General features: G+C 42.4%; 1 protein-coding gene across 2 annotated transcripts in view; it reads right to left on the bottom strand.

The window, feature by feature from the left end:
• The window catches only part of efr3a (EFR3 homolog A (S. cerevisiae)), a 114,500-nt gene extending 101,067 nt beyond the window's left edge, over positions 1-13,433 (bottom strand). Inside the window, exons 1-2 of one of the 2 annotated variants that reach the window (XM_073490716.1) lie at positions 13,418-13,433; positions 9,608-9,758 (exon numbers count right to left, since the gene is read on the bottom strand). In XM_073490716.1, coding sequence (XP_073346817.1) covers positions 9,608-9,617 — 10 coding nt within the window. In that variant the 5' untranslated portion in view covers positions 9,618-9,758; positions 13,418-13,433. Of the gene's footprint in view, positions 1-9,607; positions 9,759-9,991; positions 10,036-13,417 lie in introns of those variants that run through there. The other variant, XM_073490717.1, reaches the window with a different exon arrangement.
• Positions 13,434-13,693: the final 260 nt, after the last annotated feature.

Below are 13,693 nucleotides of genomic sequence, written 5' to 3'. Positions count from 1 at the left end.
GTGGACCTCGATGCCTCCGTCTCTCTCTCCCTCTCTCTCTCTGTATTTCCTCCCTCTCTCTCCCCCCTCCCTCCCTCCCTCCCCCCTCAAACGCTGACTCTCATCTCTGACCTTGCAGTGTTTGTGTTTCCCCTCGCCGGCAGCAGCAGCAGCAGCAGCAGCAGCAGCAGCAGATCTGCTGAATGATGCTGCAGGTGAAGCTGCAGCGCTGCAGAGTCCAACAGCTAAAACACTCAGAACCGCCTCGGTACCAAACACCCTGCACACACACACAAATCAAGATACACATGCACAGATGACTGCAGAGATGACATGATGAGTGTGTTTTGTGTGAATGTGTGGGTTTATATGTGTGTGTGTGTGTGTGTGTGTGTGTGTGTGTGTGTGTTGGGTTGGAGGTGTTTTAATCATCCTGATTGAGTGTAATTATGCAGATTTATTGAAAGGGGCGGCTGCTGAAGGAATTTAAAATGCGCATATGTGTGTGTGCGGTCTGTCGAAGTGTGTGTGGGCCTCTGCGGTTGTGTAACAGATAAAGTTTTATTTTTTTTCGATGTGTGTACGTGCTCGTGCACCAATTTTGGTTTTTCCGACCTTGAGCATGAGGACATTTTTAAAACATCTGGAAAAGGGACAACATTTTAAAAAAATAGGACATTTTGGGAGCAAGAAGAGTTTTTTCTTGATGAACTGGACGTTTAGAGGAAAGCAAATTGGTGACAAAAGATTAAAGTGGGGAATTTCAAAAGGTGAGACCTTTGAGGAAAGTGAGGAAATGTTAATAAAGCATGGCATTTTTAGAGCCATGACATTTTTGCAAAGTGAGACATTTCGATAAGTGATGAGATTCTGGAAATTGAGGATGATTTGGGGGAGTGAGGCCATTTTAAAACGAAATGTGAGGATATTTTTGTAAAGTGATTCTGAAAATTGAGTATATTTACCAAGAGTGAGGGAAAGGGAGGCCGCTTCTGGAAAAACACTTCAAAAGTACAGTAGTTTGCAAAGTCAGGATTTTAGAAATTGTGTTTTATCTGATTCTCACATGTTTAAAACTGGTTTAAGGGTTATTATGAAGCCAAAAATCTTAGGTTACAGTCAAACGTGTGTGTGTGTGTGTGTGTGTGTGTGTGTGTGTGTGTGTGTGTGTGTGTGTGTGTGTGTGTGTGTGTGTGACAGATGGCAGCAGCAGATACCATCATGCCACATGCTATTCAGACAGCTCGACACTAATTTTAGAGTCTGAGAGCTGAAAACAAAACTCACATTGATGCTTGATTTCCTCAAAAAAAAAAAAAAAAGTTGTCGGTCTGTAAACTTAATGTAATCTGTGAATATTCTAAAAATAAAAAGGTTTTTTTCGCCGACTGAAACTGATTAAGGTCTCATGATCTGTCCTGTAACCACTGGTGGGTTTTCTGGTCTGTATTTGGTTTCATCAGTGTTGTTGTCTCTTTATTCTTCATGTGAGACGATCAGGCAATAGGAAATTCATCGTGTAGTCATGTCCACACATTTTAAGAAGTCACCAGTGGAAAAGAGCTGGAGAGCAACGTTTAAGAGTTCAGCTTTTACTGCTAGAGCGGCTCAAAAAGCAAATTGAATTAAATCTAAAAAAGGCACTTTTCTTTTCTTCGAATCAATTAGTGGCAAACTGAAGGAAAACAACTTGCACTTTAGTCTCTTTGAGAGACACACAGGCTGCTGAATCACATCTTTTGGATTTTTTATTTGAATTTGGTTTTGTGATTGTGGCCAGAGTTCATTAACAACCTGACACATTTCAGCCAAAGACACTGTGACGCTCTCAAAGTCTCAAATAATCAGTTAGTCCATAAAATGACAGAAAACAAAAATACTGAGTGCAAGGTGACGTCTTTAAACGTCATCTGTAGATATTCAGTTAATGTTTTCAATTCTACATTTAAAACTGAATTGAGCTTCAATTTCAATCCACTACTTTTTTTATTTGCACGTCAAAAGTAAAAAAGAGAAAATTCACCTCAAAGACGACACAGATAGCTTAGCATTAGCACTTCCAGACGTGTAGGAAGACGATCAGCTGACCGGTACTGAGCAGTGTCGCAGCTGTTGGTTTATTTTTATTTTTCAGAGATCCTTTATTGATTTGTTTGGGAGGAGGGTTTACTCTGGAAAGATTGGAGAAACTGAACTTGGTAACAAACTGAATTTCTTTCTTTTGTTGTTTATTGTTGAATCACTGACTTTATTTTTAGTGAATATTATTTGAGCTTTTCTAACACTAACCTGCAAAAAGCCACGAGGATGTGTTGTTCTGAAATAATAAATAAGAGTTTGTCAGGACATAAAACCAACGATCTGTTGCTCTTTACAGATCCAGATGCAAAAGTCTAAGATTGGTGAAGCCATCAGTACATTTAACGGTGCTGAAAAGAGCATTTTTCATGCATTTTGCTTGAAAAATGACTCAATTATATCAGTTTTGCCAAATACTCTTATGACAATTGAATAATCAATCAATAATCAACATTTCAACGATGACATCCTGGCAGGTTTGTTGCTGTGCCTGCAGATATTGCTCAACTGTGTCTCATAATTTTATAAAACAAACAATAAGCAGCGCGGGGTCTCCCTGCTGCCGGTGAGAAAGCCTCAGGTCAGTGTGTGTTCAGACATTCCTTCCACAGACTCAACAAACGGCATCTCGCATCCAAAAAAGGACAGACTGCAGAGCCGGAGGGACGGCGCAGCGAGCGGCTGGACCGCTGCCGCGTCCGACGCATGTGACCTGAAAACTGAGACGTGATACAAGGAGAGGCTGACCTGACATCCAGACCACAGGCGGACAGTCGTCTTTACATGTGATATGACGCTGTGTGCTTTTCTAAGCTACAGGAACAGAAATTTAACACATGATAATGAGATGAAAGGCATTGTGGGAGCTGTAGTTATCATAAGAATAGGTGGATATGGAATAGTGTGAGTGAGTCTGCAGCACAAACAGGCAGCAAAGAGAGCGTATGAATGATTTTTCATAGCATGTCGTTCCCTCAAGTGAGGGCGAGCAGGTCAGACTGACATATCAGGATGAAATTGGTTTTCTATTGAATAAGGAAAGTAAACATCTTCCACCGTCTGAGATATATGCATATTTCTGTGTGTGAAGAGGAAATGCATTTTCACTCTGGGCACGACGTCCTTTAACTGCTCAGCAAAATGGAAATTTGAACATCTGTAATCAATCATTATCTCCAGAACAGATTCTGACTGGACCTCGTGATGAGACTGTTCTGTCAACTACTGTCTCAACATACTCTGAATCTTAAATAACATAATTCATTTTCTCTTTTAATCCAAATAACTGAGTGCACTCGTCACTCTTATCTCCATATTTCAGGTATGAGGTAGATCGTCTGTATCATCTTTGTCTCCAGTATACAGTGTGTTGTGTGTGTTGTGTGTGTTTGTGTTATTATAAATGCTTTCTGCTGACACGTGCATATCATTGGAGAAACTATTCCTACCAAACATTGTTCATTTTGTTTATCACTGAGCCAAAATGTGAGTCAAAGTCTTCCATCATTTGCATGCAAACACTTTGTCACCTGCACATGGAGGAGTGATTTTAATGCTAACACACAGTCATTTCATGTATATGAGTAAAAAACAGGACAGTGTTGACTGAAGTAAAGCAGTTATTTTTCTGCTCAGCCTCAGTCCTGCTGCTCAACATCTCTGTACCGACACCTGTCTGTCTGATGTTGATAGAGACACAAGCAAACATCCGACTACAAAACACGCCTGAGGAAAACTGTAAAATCCTTCAAAGAGTGCAGGAAAAGCAGTAAGCCGAGCGTCACACAACAAAGATAAAAGCTTCCCTCTCTGCAAAGATGCGACCGGCGGAGGAAACAGAGGGAGGCGCGTCTCCTTTGAAGTTATATTTAGGCCAAATCCTCCTTTGCAGAACAAACCGTCTTCCACTGTGCATACAAATCACAGCCAGCAACTGAGGGAGGAACCGTCCTAAGAGCACAGGAACCGACTGCACACGCACAATTAGCCGGCGGAGCATCAAAACAACGCCGGCCCGCTGGGTTTGATTGACTTTGATTTTTTCAGCATCCCAAACACTCCTGTTCCACCTGGGACACAGATGCATGCTGGGTGACTTGGTTCTGGAAGATGTGAACACACAGAAAACCTCCTGCAGGTGGCCCACATCCATTTAGACACATTTACAACACAACTGGAAATGTAAAGCTCTTCCAACACACGTGGGATGAAAAATAAACCTCAGAGGGATCAAATTTTACCGCAGAGACGAAGGAACAGGACGGATTCAGAATATCAAATATGTTTTTGTGTTTTTAGTTTTTAACCAAACTGCATTTTATATGAACACTGCTGCATTCCCATTACAGAAATCAGCTGCAAACTCTGATGGCATTACAGAGACGGCTGTGTTTCAAATTTAGTACGTGTCGATCACCTGGATATTTTCGGGACGTTTTGTCATGTCTGTTGGGACAGAACCAGGTACTTTAAGCCAAAACTGGATCTGTTTCTGACCCTGACCAAGTGCTTTCTGTGCCTGAATCAAACCAGACTATAAGCACAGCACTGTCACAACGTACAACTGAACCTTAAGAAATGTAAAGTTTGAACACATCCATCTTTAAAGGTGGTATTGTGTTGGTGCCAGCTGAAGTCAGGTACTTTAACTGCAGTTTTAATCATTATTTTGTTGTTACTTCAGTGCTGCCTTCTCCCTCATTAGTTTTCGGGGAGCAATCACACTTCAAGTGACTCATTCTCAGATTGCCAGTAGAGAGATTGTTGCTTTTCTTGGATGTCTTGAAACAGAAGCCTTTTATAGAGGCGTGACGGTACGCATCATTACGTTGACATCTGTGTGTTTTCCCACCTGTTAATCTAAACATGTACCCGCCGTCTGTTGATAACCATATGGATGCTGTTGTAATGTGTTGTGATTGACATCCTGACCCACCATGCATCGTTTCTTGCTCTAAATGACATCATCAGTAAACAGCGGACCCTCTGGCAGCTCTGTTACTACCTCTGGTGCAGATCAGAGGCAGAATGAATCTCTCCCCCCATCCCGCCTCCGTGGCTTTCACACGTACAGCGACGCAGAATATCGGTGCATGATTCCCGCCTTGAAAAGGACAGTGTGGATGGGTCTAGAGATGCTGGGTGATCATGTGGAGCTACAGCTGCAGATCCAACGGTCACAGTCTGTAAGAACTGTGAAAGAAAGTGTCACTGTAACTGCCGATATACTGTTGTGCAGGACGAGTGTCCCACTGGGAAACAGAGAAGTAGCTTCAGGAGAGAAATGAAGTCGACTCTGTCCTCCTTCAGTGTGCAGCTTTTCTCTGGGAGCAGATTACTCGCAAAGTGAGGACAACACGAAGGTCTCGGCACAATAACAGGGAATTTAGAGAAGTATTTTCCAACGGGCATTCATTCATCCATCCATCCATCCATCCATCCATCCCTCCATCCATCCCTCCATCCATCTCTGCATATGTAACCCTGTGCTCATCTGACTGACTGTTCCTTCAGTCTGAAGCTGCCGCAGCGAGAGTGAGCGACGGAGGGTCTGTCCTACATAATGACTTAATTGAGGTGGTTAACACTTTGAGGATAATGAGAGCCTCTAGACCACAACAGACCCAGGAGTGAGAGCTACGAAGTGGAGCAGCACACACACAGACACACACACACACACACAAAGGAAATCAGTGTCGATTATTAATAGCAGCTGCACTAAATGTAGCAGTATCTGTCCAATTTCATCTGACTGGCTCCTGCTTCATTAGTGTGACAGCCTTCACTTTTCTTTTTACATCAGAAACTCAAGCGAAGACCAGCAACAGGACAGAGATCACTCAGTTCATACCCTCTGCAGTGTATTTGCCCACATCACTAACATATTCAAAAACACACACACACACACACACACACTGCATCATTCTGTCTCATTGGCCCATCAGGGATCAATGTAAAAGGTGTTGCATTACCACTAATGCAATCAGCAGTTTACCAGTGGGAGTAATTACAGACACGAGGGCCACAGGGCTGCAGAGTCCTTCAAGCTGCAGACGCTGCCCGCAGCGAAACTCCAGCATCCAGACACATCAGCAGTCTGAAATACCACCTCCAGTGACGGCTCCCGAACACAACCAGCCCATCTCCAGGGAGGCTTTTCGGGCCACAGACGATGATTTATCATCCTACTCTGTGCGTCTCGGCAGCCAACTGGGTTTTTAGGGGAGAATCGTTCTCCAGTAAAAACAGCAGCTGGTTACCTGCCAGAGAGCAGCTGCTGGAGAAGGAAGCAGAGGGCACCTAAAGTCCAACTTTCCTAAAATAGAAACACTGTCAGACGTGACAACTCACACACACACACACACACACACACACACACACACACACACACACACACACACACACACACACACTTTCCGAAGCCTTGTTTATTTACGCTACGCTCCACTAGGCATGTGTTTGAGATTAAAGAGGTCAAAGTCGGGATGGAGGAATCACAAGGGCAGAAGAGACGATGGAGGCGGCTGAGGGAATCAGAGGACTTAGGGAGTGTTGGATCGTCGTAATGCTTCTTATGTTGCGGTGTATTAAGAGGATCTGTGAGCAGCTGACACTTACAGAGACTGCAAGACAACGGGGAAAGTGTTGAGTTATTGAAAATAGCGAGTCGAGGTTTGACTCACTCCAGACAGACTACAACACTCCTGTCAGATGGATTCCCTGAGACTCCCTGTTACGATTTTTAACTACCAAGTGCTGCAGTGGAGCTGCACGATTAAACAAAATAATATCTAAATCACAATTTCTCCACTTGCACGATGTAGTGTGACGTGTGTCCGCTTTACGATCTGCACGTCCTGTTGCTTCTGGTGCCGACTCTACAGTAAACGTCTATAGTTAACTTTTCAAATGTTTTTGATCCTTTAAATAGATAACCTATGCCGACGTTAGCTAGCCACGCTAACGTAAGGTCAAAAATGAAAGTGACTGATGTACACCGTCTTGTGAAAGCCAGCGGTAAAGATCTGACCTCATTGTTTAAATTTCGTGTCCAGCTATATCTTCAATTACAAAAGGCCTTTCTTCATCTTAGCAGCCAGCGAGGCTACCTGACAGGCTAACCTTGCTAGTTAAAAACACCTACGTGATTATCTAAGGATCGTAGATGATAAAAACATGATGGACGAAAATGAACGGTAAACTATCAACAATATATACAAAGTGAACTGTGAAAAGTTAAGATAAGATAGTCAAGTACTGTAGTGCTGCAGAGAGAGAGTCTTGTTCTCCAGATGTAAGAAATCCTGTTTGGTTGGTACAGACTCCAACAAAAGTCACATCATCACAATCTTTCTTTTGGTGAGAATGAAAATTGTGACTATTTCCCCTAATCTTGAATCATATCTGTCAAAATAATTGCAATATTATTGCCGAGAAAGTGATTAGGACTGACCTAAAGGTCCGGACATATGGAGGAGCAGAGAGGGAGGGCTGCTGGTTGGCTGCGGTGAACGAAGGATAATAATAGAGAGTAACTGCAATAAAGTTTTTGATTAGACGCTGTAAAATCTGAACAGTTTGCCTGACAGTCACAGTGTACGTTTACAACCCTGCACATGATTTTTATTGTACCAGAATGTGGCATGTGAGTACATTTCACCTGCCCAGGTCGGGTCCGACTACGAGTGGCAGTGAAGCACTGCCCTTTAATTTGTCACAAACACTGGTAGTGACCAATAACAGCTGCAGGAAAAGCTTCACTGAAAATCACAAACACACCCTAAAAAGAGAGTTTAGTGTTTCTCTGAAAGAGTAACAAGTAACAAGTAATTATCAACGCTATGAAGAGATTAATAAATCATTAGATTAATCACTTCCACATCATTGCTTTAATTAGCGTCAAAATATTTTATACCATCTTCACATATATTAGTTGTAACCTAAAAAAAGATGCAGAAAACCGGTGTTGTATAAAGTACCCAGAAGTCATACTGGAGTAAAAGTAAAGGTATCGTGTTAAAGTATTGTGAAAGTCACACATACGAATAGTACTTGAGCAAAAGTCCTAAAGTATCTGATATTAAATGTACTTAAGTATCAAAAGTACAAGATAAAAAAGGAAAATCATACATAAATATTTACATGCAAGTATAAACTGTATAATACCGATTTTTAGCCTGGCTGATTAAAATAAAATGAATCACTTCAAAAGTGCTCTACTGCGGCTGTGGTGGAGTAAAAAGTACAATATATGCCTCAAAACTAAAGTGGAGTGGAAGTATAAAGCAGCACGAAATGGAAATACTGAAGTTAAGTAGAAGTATCTAACAATTGTACAGTACTTGACTGTGTACACAAGTTACATTGCATCACTGCAGAAAGTACAGAAAACTATCTGTTACTCGGATTACTTTTTGTTGTAAGGAGTAACGTAACACCTTAGTTCTGCAATTCAAGTAATCTGTTATTTAGTTTCTAAATCAGAAAAGTAATCGTTACTTGAAAAAAAGTTGCTGTCTTTTCCTTTTGTCGCCACAACAAATAAAATAAAACCCCTGAAGCCTCGTCTCCATTTCTGTTTCTGTTTCTGTCCTGCTGCTCATCAGCTGGCTGCGTACCAGCGGAAGGTAAACCGACAGTTGTGTCAGTGGGCACGCGTAGCTAACTAATTCAATGTAACGAGACGGCAGAGAGGACAGTGTTAACTTTGTGGAAATATTCCCATCGTTTTGAATTTTTGGGCGAAAAAAGGGGAAGAACAGCATCACGGTGAAATGCAAGTTGCGCCTGGAGGATAAGTGCTTGTTGTATTGTTTGTGTCTAATACCGCCTGCCTCCAACACGTTCACTGTCAGATTGTTAAAATAAAAAGCTGTAAATGTTATATTGCGTCCGTCAGTCCTGTTATAAGGCTGCAGAGTTACTGACTGCAGGCCAGGAAAAAAACACGACAAAATGGCGGTCGAGTCGATACATTCAAAAGGTGCATGTACAGTCGGCAACGCAGCATCTGAACAACATAACCAACAATTACTGTAATTTTTGGTAATGCTGAAGTACTTTCCTGACCTCTCTCGTACCACTTTCCCACCAAAATTAGCGGGTTTACACAGGTTTATAAAACGCAGGTACACCCGCTAAAATCACCTGTTGACCCCATTCCCAGTTGACTTATCAATAAGCCGTACAGCAAAATAATCAATTGACAACTAATGTAACAGAATGATTGTAAAAATCAGTTTTGAATCATAACTGCCGAACTTTAATGAGTCTTGTTTTGTTTTGTTTGTGTTTTTAACTGCATGTCAGACAAAGAATAAGTATTATGTAGCCCAACCTGTGAAAGTATTTCCTGGAGCTTCATCAACAGGGACAACAGATGCCTTCAAATCCCCGCACACAAGCTGTGACAGTGAACGCATCACTGCACTTTTTTTTTTTTTTCATAACTTCGACCCCTCGTGTCTGTTGTAATTAGCCAAAACGGTGACATTAAACGCAACACTTACACACACACAGACACACACACAGACACACACAGTGAGCTCACCGGCTGGCATCCTGGTGCTAATGTACCGCAGTTCCTCCGTGAGCCGAGCAGCGGTTGGTCCCGTCAGTTAGCCTCCATGTAGCTTCACCTGGTATCGGAATGTAGCGTCCAATCACCTGTTCACGACCTGACACGACACATTAAAAACAGCCTGTTTTTCAGTCACAACACCGACACACGAACCGTCTGTTAACAAGCTAAAGCTGTCCGCCGTGACACCGACCGACAACCCTGTAAACACTGGTGGTTAACACACACACACACACAAAAACGGGCATTAGCTTCGGGAGCTAGCAGTCGGGGGAGTCCGTGAACGCGGCGGGTCGTCGGGGAAACGCACGGAGACGTTGGTGAGACGTTTGAGGGACGAGCCGGTGAACATACCTGCAGGTAAACAGCAGCAGGCGGATCAACTCCTACACGTTACTACAGTGCTTCCTGCTTTACGGTGACACACTGACAACACGGAAGTGTGTGTGTGTGTGTGTGTGTGTGTGTGTGTGTGTGCTGCAGCCTGTGTGTCAGTAATGAAAACATGTACACACATACACGACTTTTAGTCTGATGTCCCTGTTAAAGGATGTGAGTGTGTGTTGTTTAACACCCTCTTACATGTAGTCTAATAAATCCACATGATTTTACATTTAATATCAACTTTAAACGGTGCTGGAGGAAGTATTAAGTACGTTATTTAAAGGGTAACTCCACCTATTTTACACGTTAAAGTGTGTTAAATGTCCTAAACTCAAATGAGCCCGTAGTTCAGATGAAATGCGACAAATTTGAGGTGAATCGTTCAGGTTTTCATAAAAGTTTGAGGCCCTGAACAGTTTCAGAGACGGAGCCATGTAGCAGCCACGGCGGCCATTTTACTGTCCGCCGTAACTGAATTATGTATTTTGCGTCGTATCTCCTGAACCAGACCTGAAGACACAGGTAAGGTGACGTCTACCCCGATGTGTTGGTGGTCAAGGATCACGATGATACCATAAACAACATCATGGATTGTTCAGATTAACAGTAAATGGTGAATTCGGGTGTGTTGTGATAACGACACTAGATAATCCAAGCAATTATATTATGTTGTTGAGTCCTTTCAGTCCCAGTCTCCACCTCAGTGGACGAACACACACACACACAACTACTTTATTAAATGTCCAGGTCATTTTTTCTGTCATTAAGACTCTTTATGTTTATGTTTTCTGTTCAATGTGACTTTATTGTTAACTAATCACATCACTGTGCTGAAGCTGAACCTCCGTCTCTGTTTGATGCCGTTCGTGCTTTATTACTCGACCGTTTACTCGGAGCTGAGAGGAGGTGAAAACAGCTCGGTTTGCGTTATTAGAAGGCAGGTCCGCTCAGTTTATGTGTATTATTAACATTAAAACAGCCTCTGCTATTGTAAGGACACTATGCGGACTGGGGTGTCCACATATTTTTGGCCATTTGGTATAGTTTTAGCTGAGCTCTGCTACAGTAACGCGGTTATGTGGTGGATGTTAGCTGTCAGTGGTCGTCTGTAGGTCAGTGGGTTGATCAAACTTCTATGTTTAGGCCACTCTTTCTAAATCTGCACACAGTCATGAAGTCTTGTTAATCTCATTAGGACCACTACGCACTGCACATAGTTTGAGAAAAACAAATGGGCCTGCAACATCACTAATGATGGCACAAGAGGATATGTTGTCATAAAGATCACCATGAGACCAAAACTGTCCAACAGAACAGTAATTATCTAAAACTTAACGAACATTATCTCTCAGAGCTGGTGTGTAAATGTTTGTGAAAGTGTGCCGGTTGTGCTTTTTAAGCTCTTAAGGACCTTTTCTGGGCCGACTGATGGACTTAGAGGTGATTAAAGGCTTTGGCCCCACAGATGGCGTGCCCAGCGTCTGTTAAAGTCAAATGACAGACAGCAGCCAGCAGCACCTCTGCCCGACAACAAAAAAATAAATAAAAACTTGGGAAAAAAAAGATCCTGTTTGTGTAATTACTCTAATGCAGGGGCGTCCACATGTCACGCACAGAGCGACAGAGGTGGATCTGCACACAGGCTTAAAATAAAGCTGGAACAGGGAGGGATGAGGGGGGCGTGTTGTGTTTACTGACCAAACATGAACAGATTTAGCAGTGAGCATCACTTCACTGTCAACCATCAGCCACAACACACAGGCTTTTTTTAGTATTAATATTATCTAACCAGGAAGGTGATCCACTCAGACTGATGTGTTTACTGCTGAAACAGGATGTAGGGGCAGGACTGAACACTGGGAGGGATCACCTCGCATCTGAACCAATCGGGTATCGGTCAGGAAGTGAGAGACAGTTTGATTTGATGAGCCAAAGAGCAAGAACGTAATAAAATAAAACGTTTTTAGTTAACTAATGTGACACACGTACCCAGTGCTCTCTAGCAACAGGTTGCATGTCGAACAAAGCTGCATTTTTCCCGGTGCAACTCAAATCACAGGAAGTGGTTAAAGTGGTTTTAAAGTCTGCTGCCCACGGCAACGGTTTTGAGCAATGCCGGAGATAAAACTGGTGTTTATCCTCGAAGACGTTAGTGTGTGTCGGGATTAAAGATGTTATATGTATAATTTCTGCTTTAAAATGCCAGATCTTTGTGATTTACGTTGTTGAGTAAACGTGTTTCCATGAAGCATTTTGAAGAATATCGTGTAACACTCGCTTGAGGTGCTTTTAAGTCTTTTGTGAATCAGAGTTAATGCACAAAATGTTTGATGGAAACTGATTTGCAGAATAAACTCTGACGTAGCGAACATTCAGCTCACATGACTGATCAGCTGTTTCCGCTGTCTGTAAGCAGTCGGCACGTGTGGACCGATGGCCGCTGTCTCCGTACAGCATGCAACATGACCGATGCTAGCTGACATGCAAGAACAATTACAACTTGCCCTGTGGAAAGTAATTCCTGAAGACCTCTCTCCATGTTGTCCCCTGGTTTGTTTACCTCTAGCCTCTGTTTATTTCCGTAGCCACGTAGCCTACACCGCGTCATCCTCTGATGAAATTATGCTTTACGTAGCCGAGCTCATTCGCTCAAACCAGTTTATGGAAACACACCAGTCTCATTTTTATTGTATTTTTATTTTTTGCAAACTTTCAAAAGTTCACCTAAAATTCACTTCACATTTTATGGAAACATGGCTGCTGTGGGTCACCTCCGCAGATCACTGCTGCAGTCAGGCTGATAAACAGGAGTGAAGATAAATCCTCTTTTTAATCAACGTGGCGATGCCGTTCACCACGATGTACAATTTTAAATCCAGCTCAAAGGAATAGTCAAATTCTTCAGAGTATTAGATCACAAGATCAACACCACTTTCATGTCAGTGCATTATGTATGAATCTAGAGCCAGTTGTTGTTTAGCTTAGCTTAGCATAGCATAAAGACCAGAACTGGCTAGCCTATCTCTGTCTAGCTCTAGAGCTCAAATATGAACATGTTGCTCAATCCAGACACACAGAAATGTAAAAAATGAAAATGTGTGGTCCACAGAGAGTTATATGGAACTGGTGACTAAGCTTTGGACAGAGTCAGGGAAGCTGTTTCCCTAGCTTACACTCTTAATGCTAAGCTAGGCTAACCTTCAGATTTTAGCACACACAATATGAGTTTGGCCAGAAAATGATTTAGAAAACATTTTTATTCTTACAATAAAAGTGTGGAGTGCCATTGACATCAGACATGAAGCACAAAATGCCAAATTTAAATAATAAAGAAATCTCAGCAGCTGGCCGGGTCTCTCTCTGGTTTTTGTGTGATTAATGTGTTAAAATACTCACTGATATGTGATGTGGTGTCACTTCAGGAGGCAGCCGTGTGCTCTGATCCTCAGCAGAATATTGACAAGAGTAATCAGCCGACAGGTGAAGTCAATGAAACGTTCCAGCAGGCGCAGTTTTCTCATTAGCTGCTGATTGTCTGGCTGCTCGGGGATGTTTTTGGTTCAGAAAGGCAGAACCAGTTTACTGGTTGACGAGTGGATTCTATGAACAGACACACTCTTGATCGTTATCATTGAAGGCCGACAGTCGATAGTTTGAGCAGAAGTCTTTATA

Source organism: Pagrus major, chromosome 21 (genome assembly GCF_040436345.1).
Source record: "Pagrus major chromosome 21, Pma_NU_1.0".
Classification (NCBI taxonomy): Eukaryota; Metazoa; Chordata; class Actinopteri; order Spariformes; family Sparidae; genus Pagrus; species Pagrus major.
This window is presented reverse-complemented; position numbering and strand designations above follow the sequence as displayed.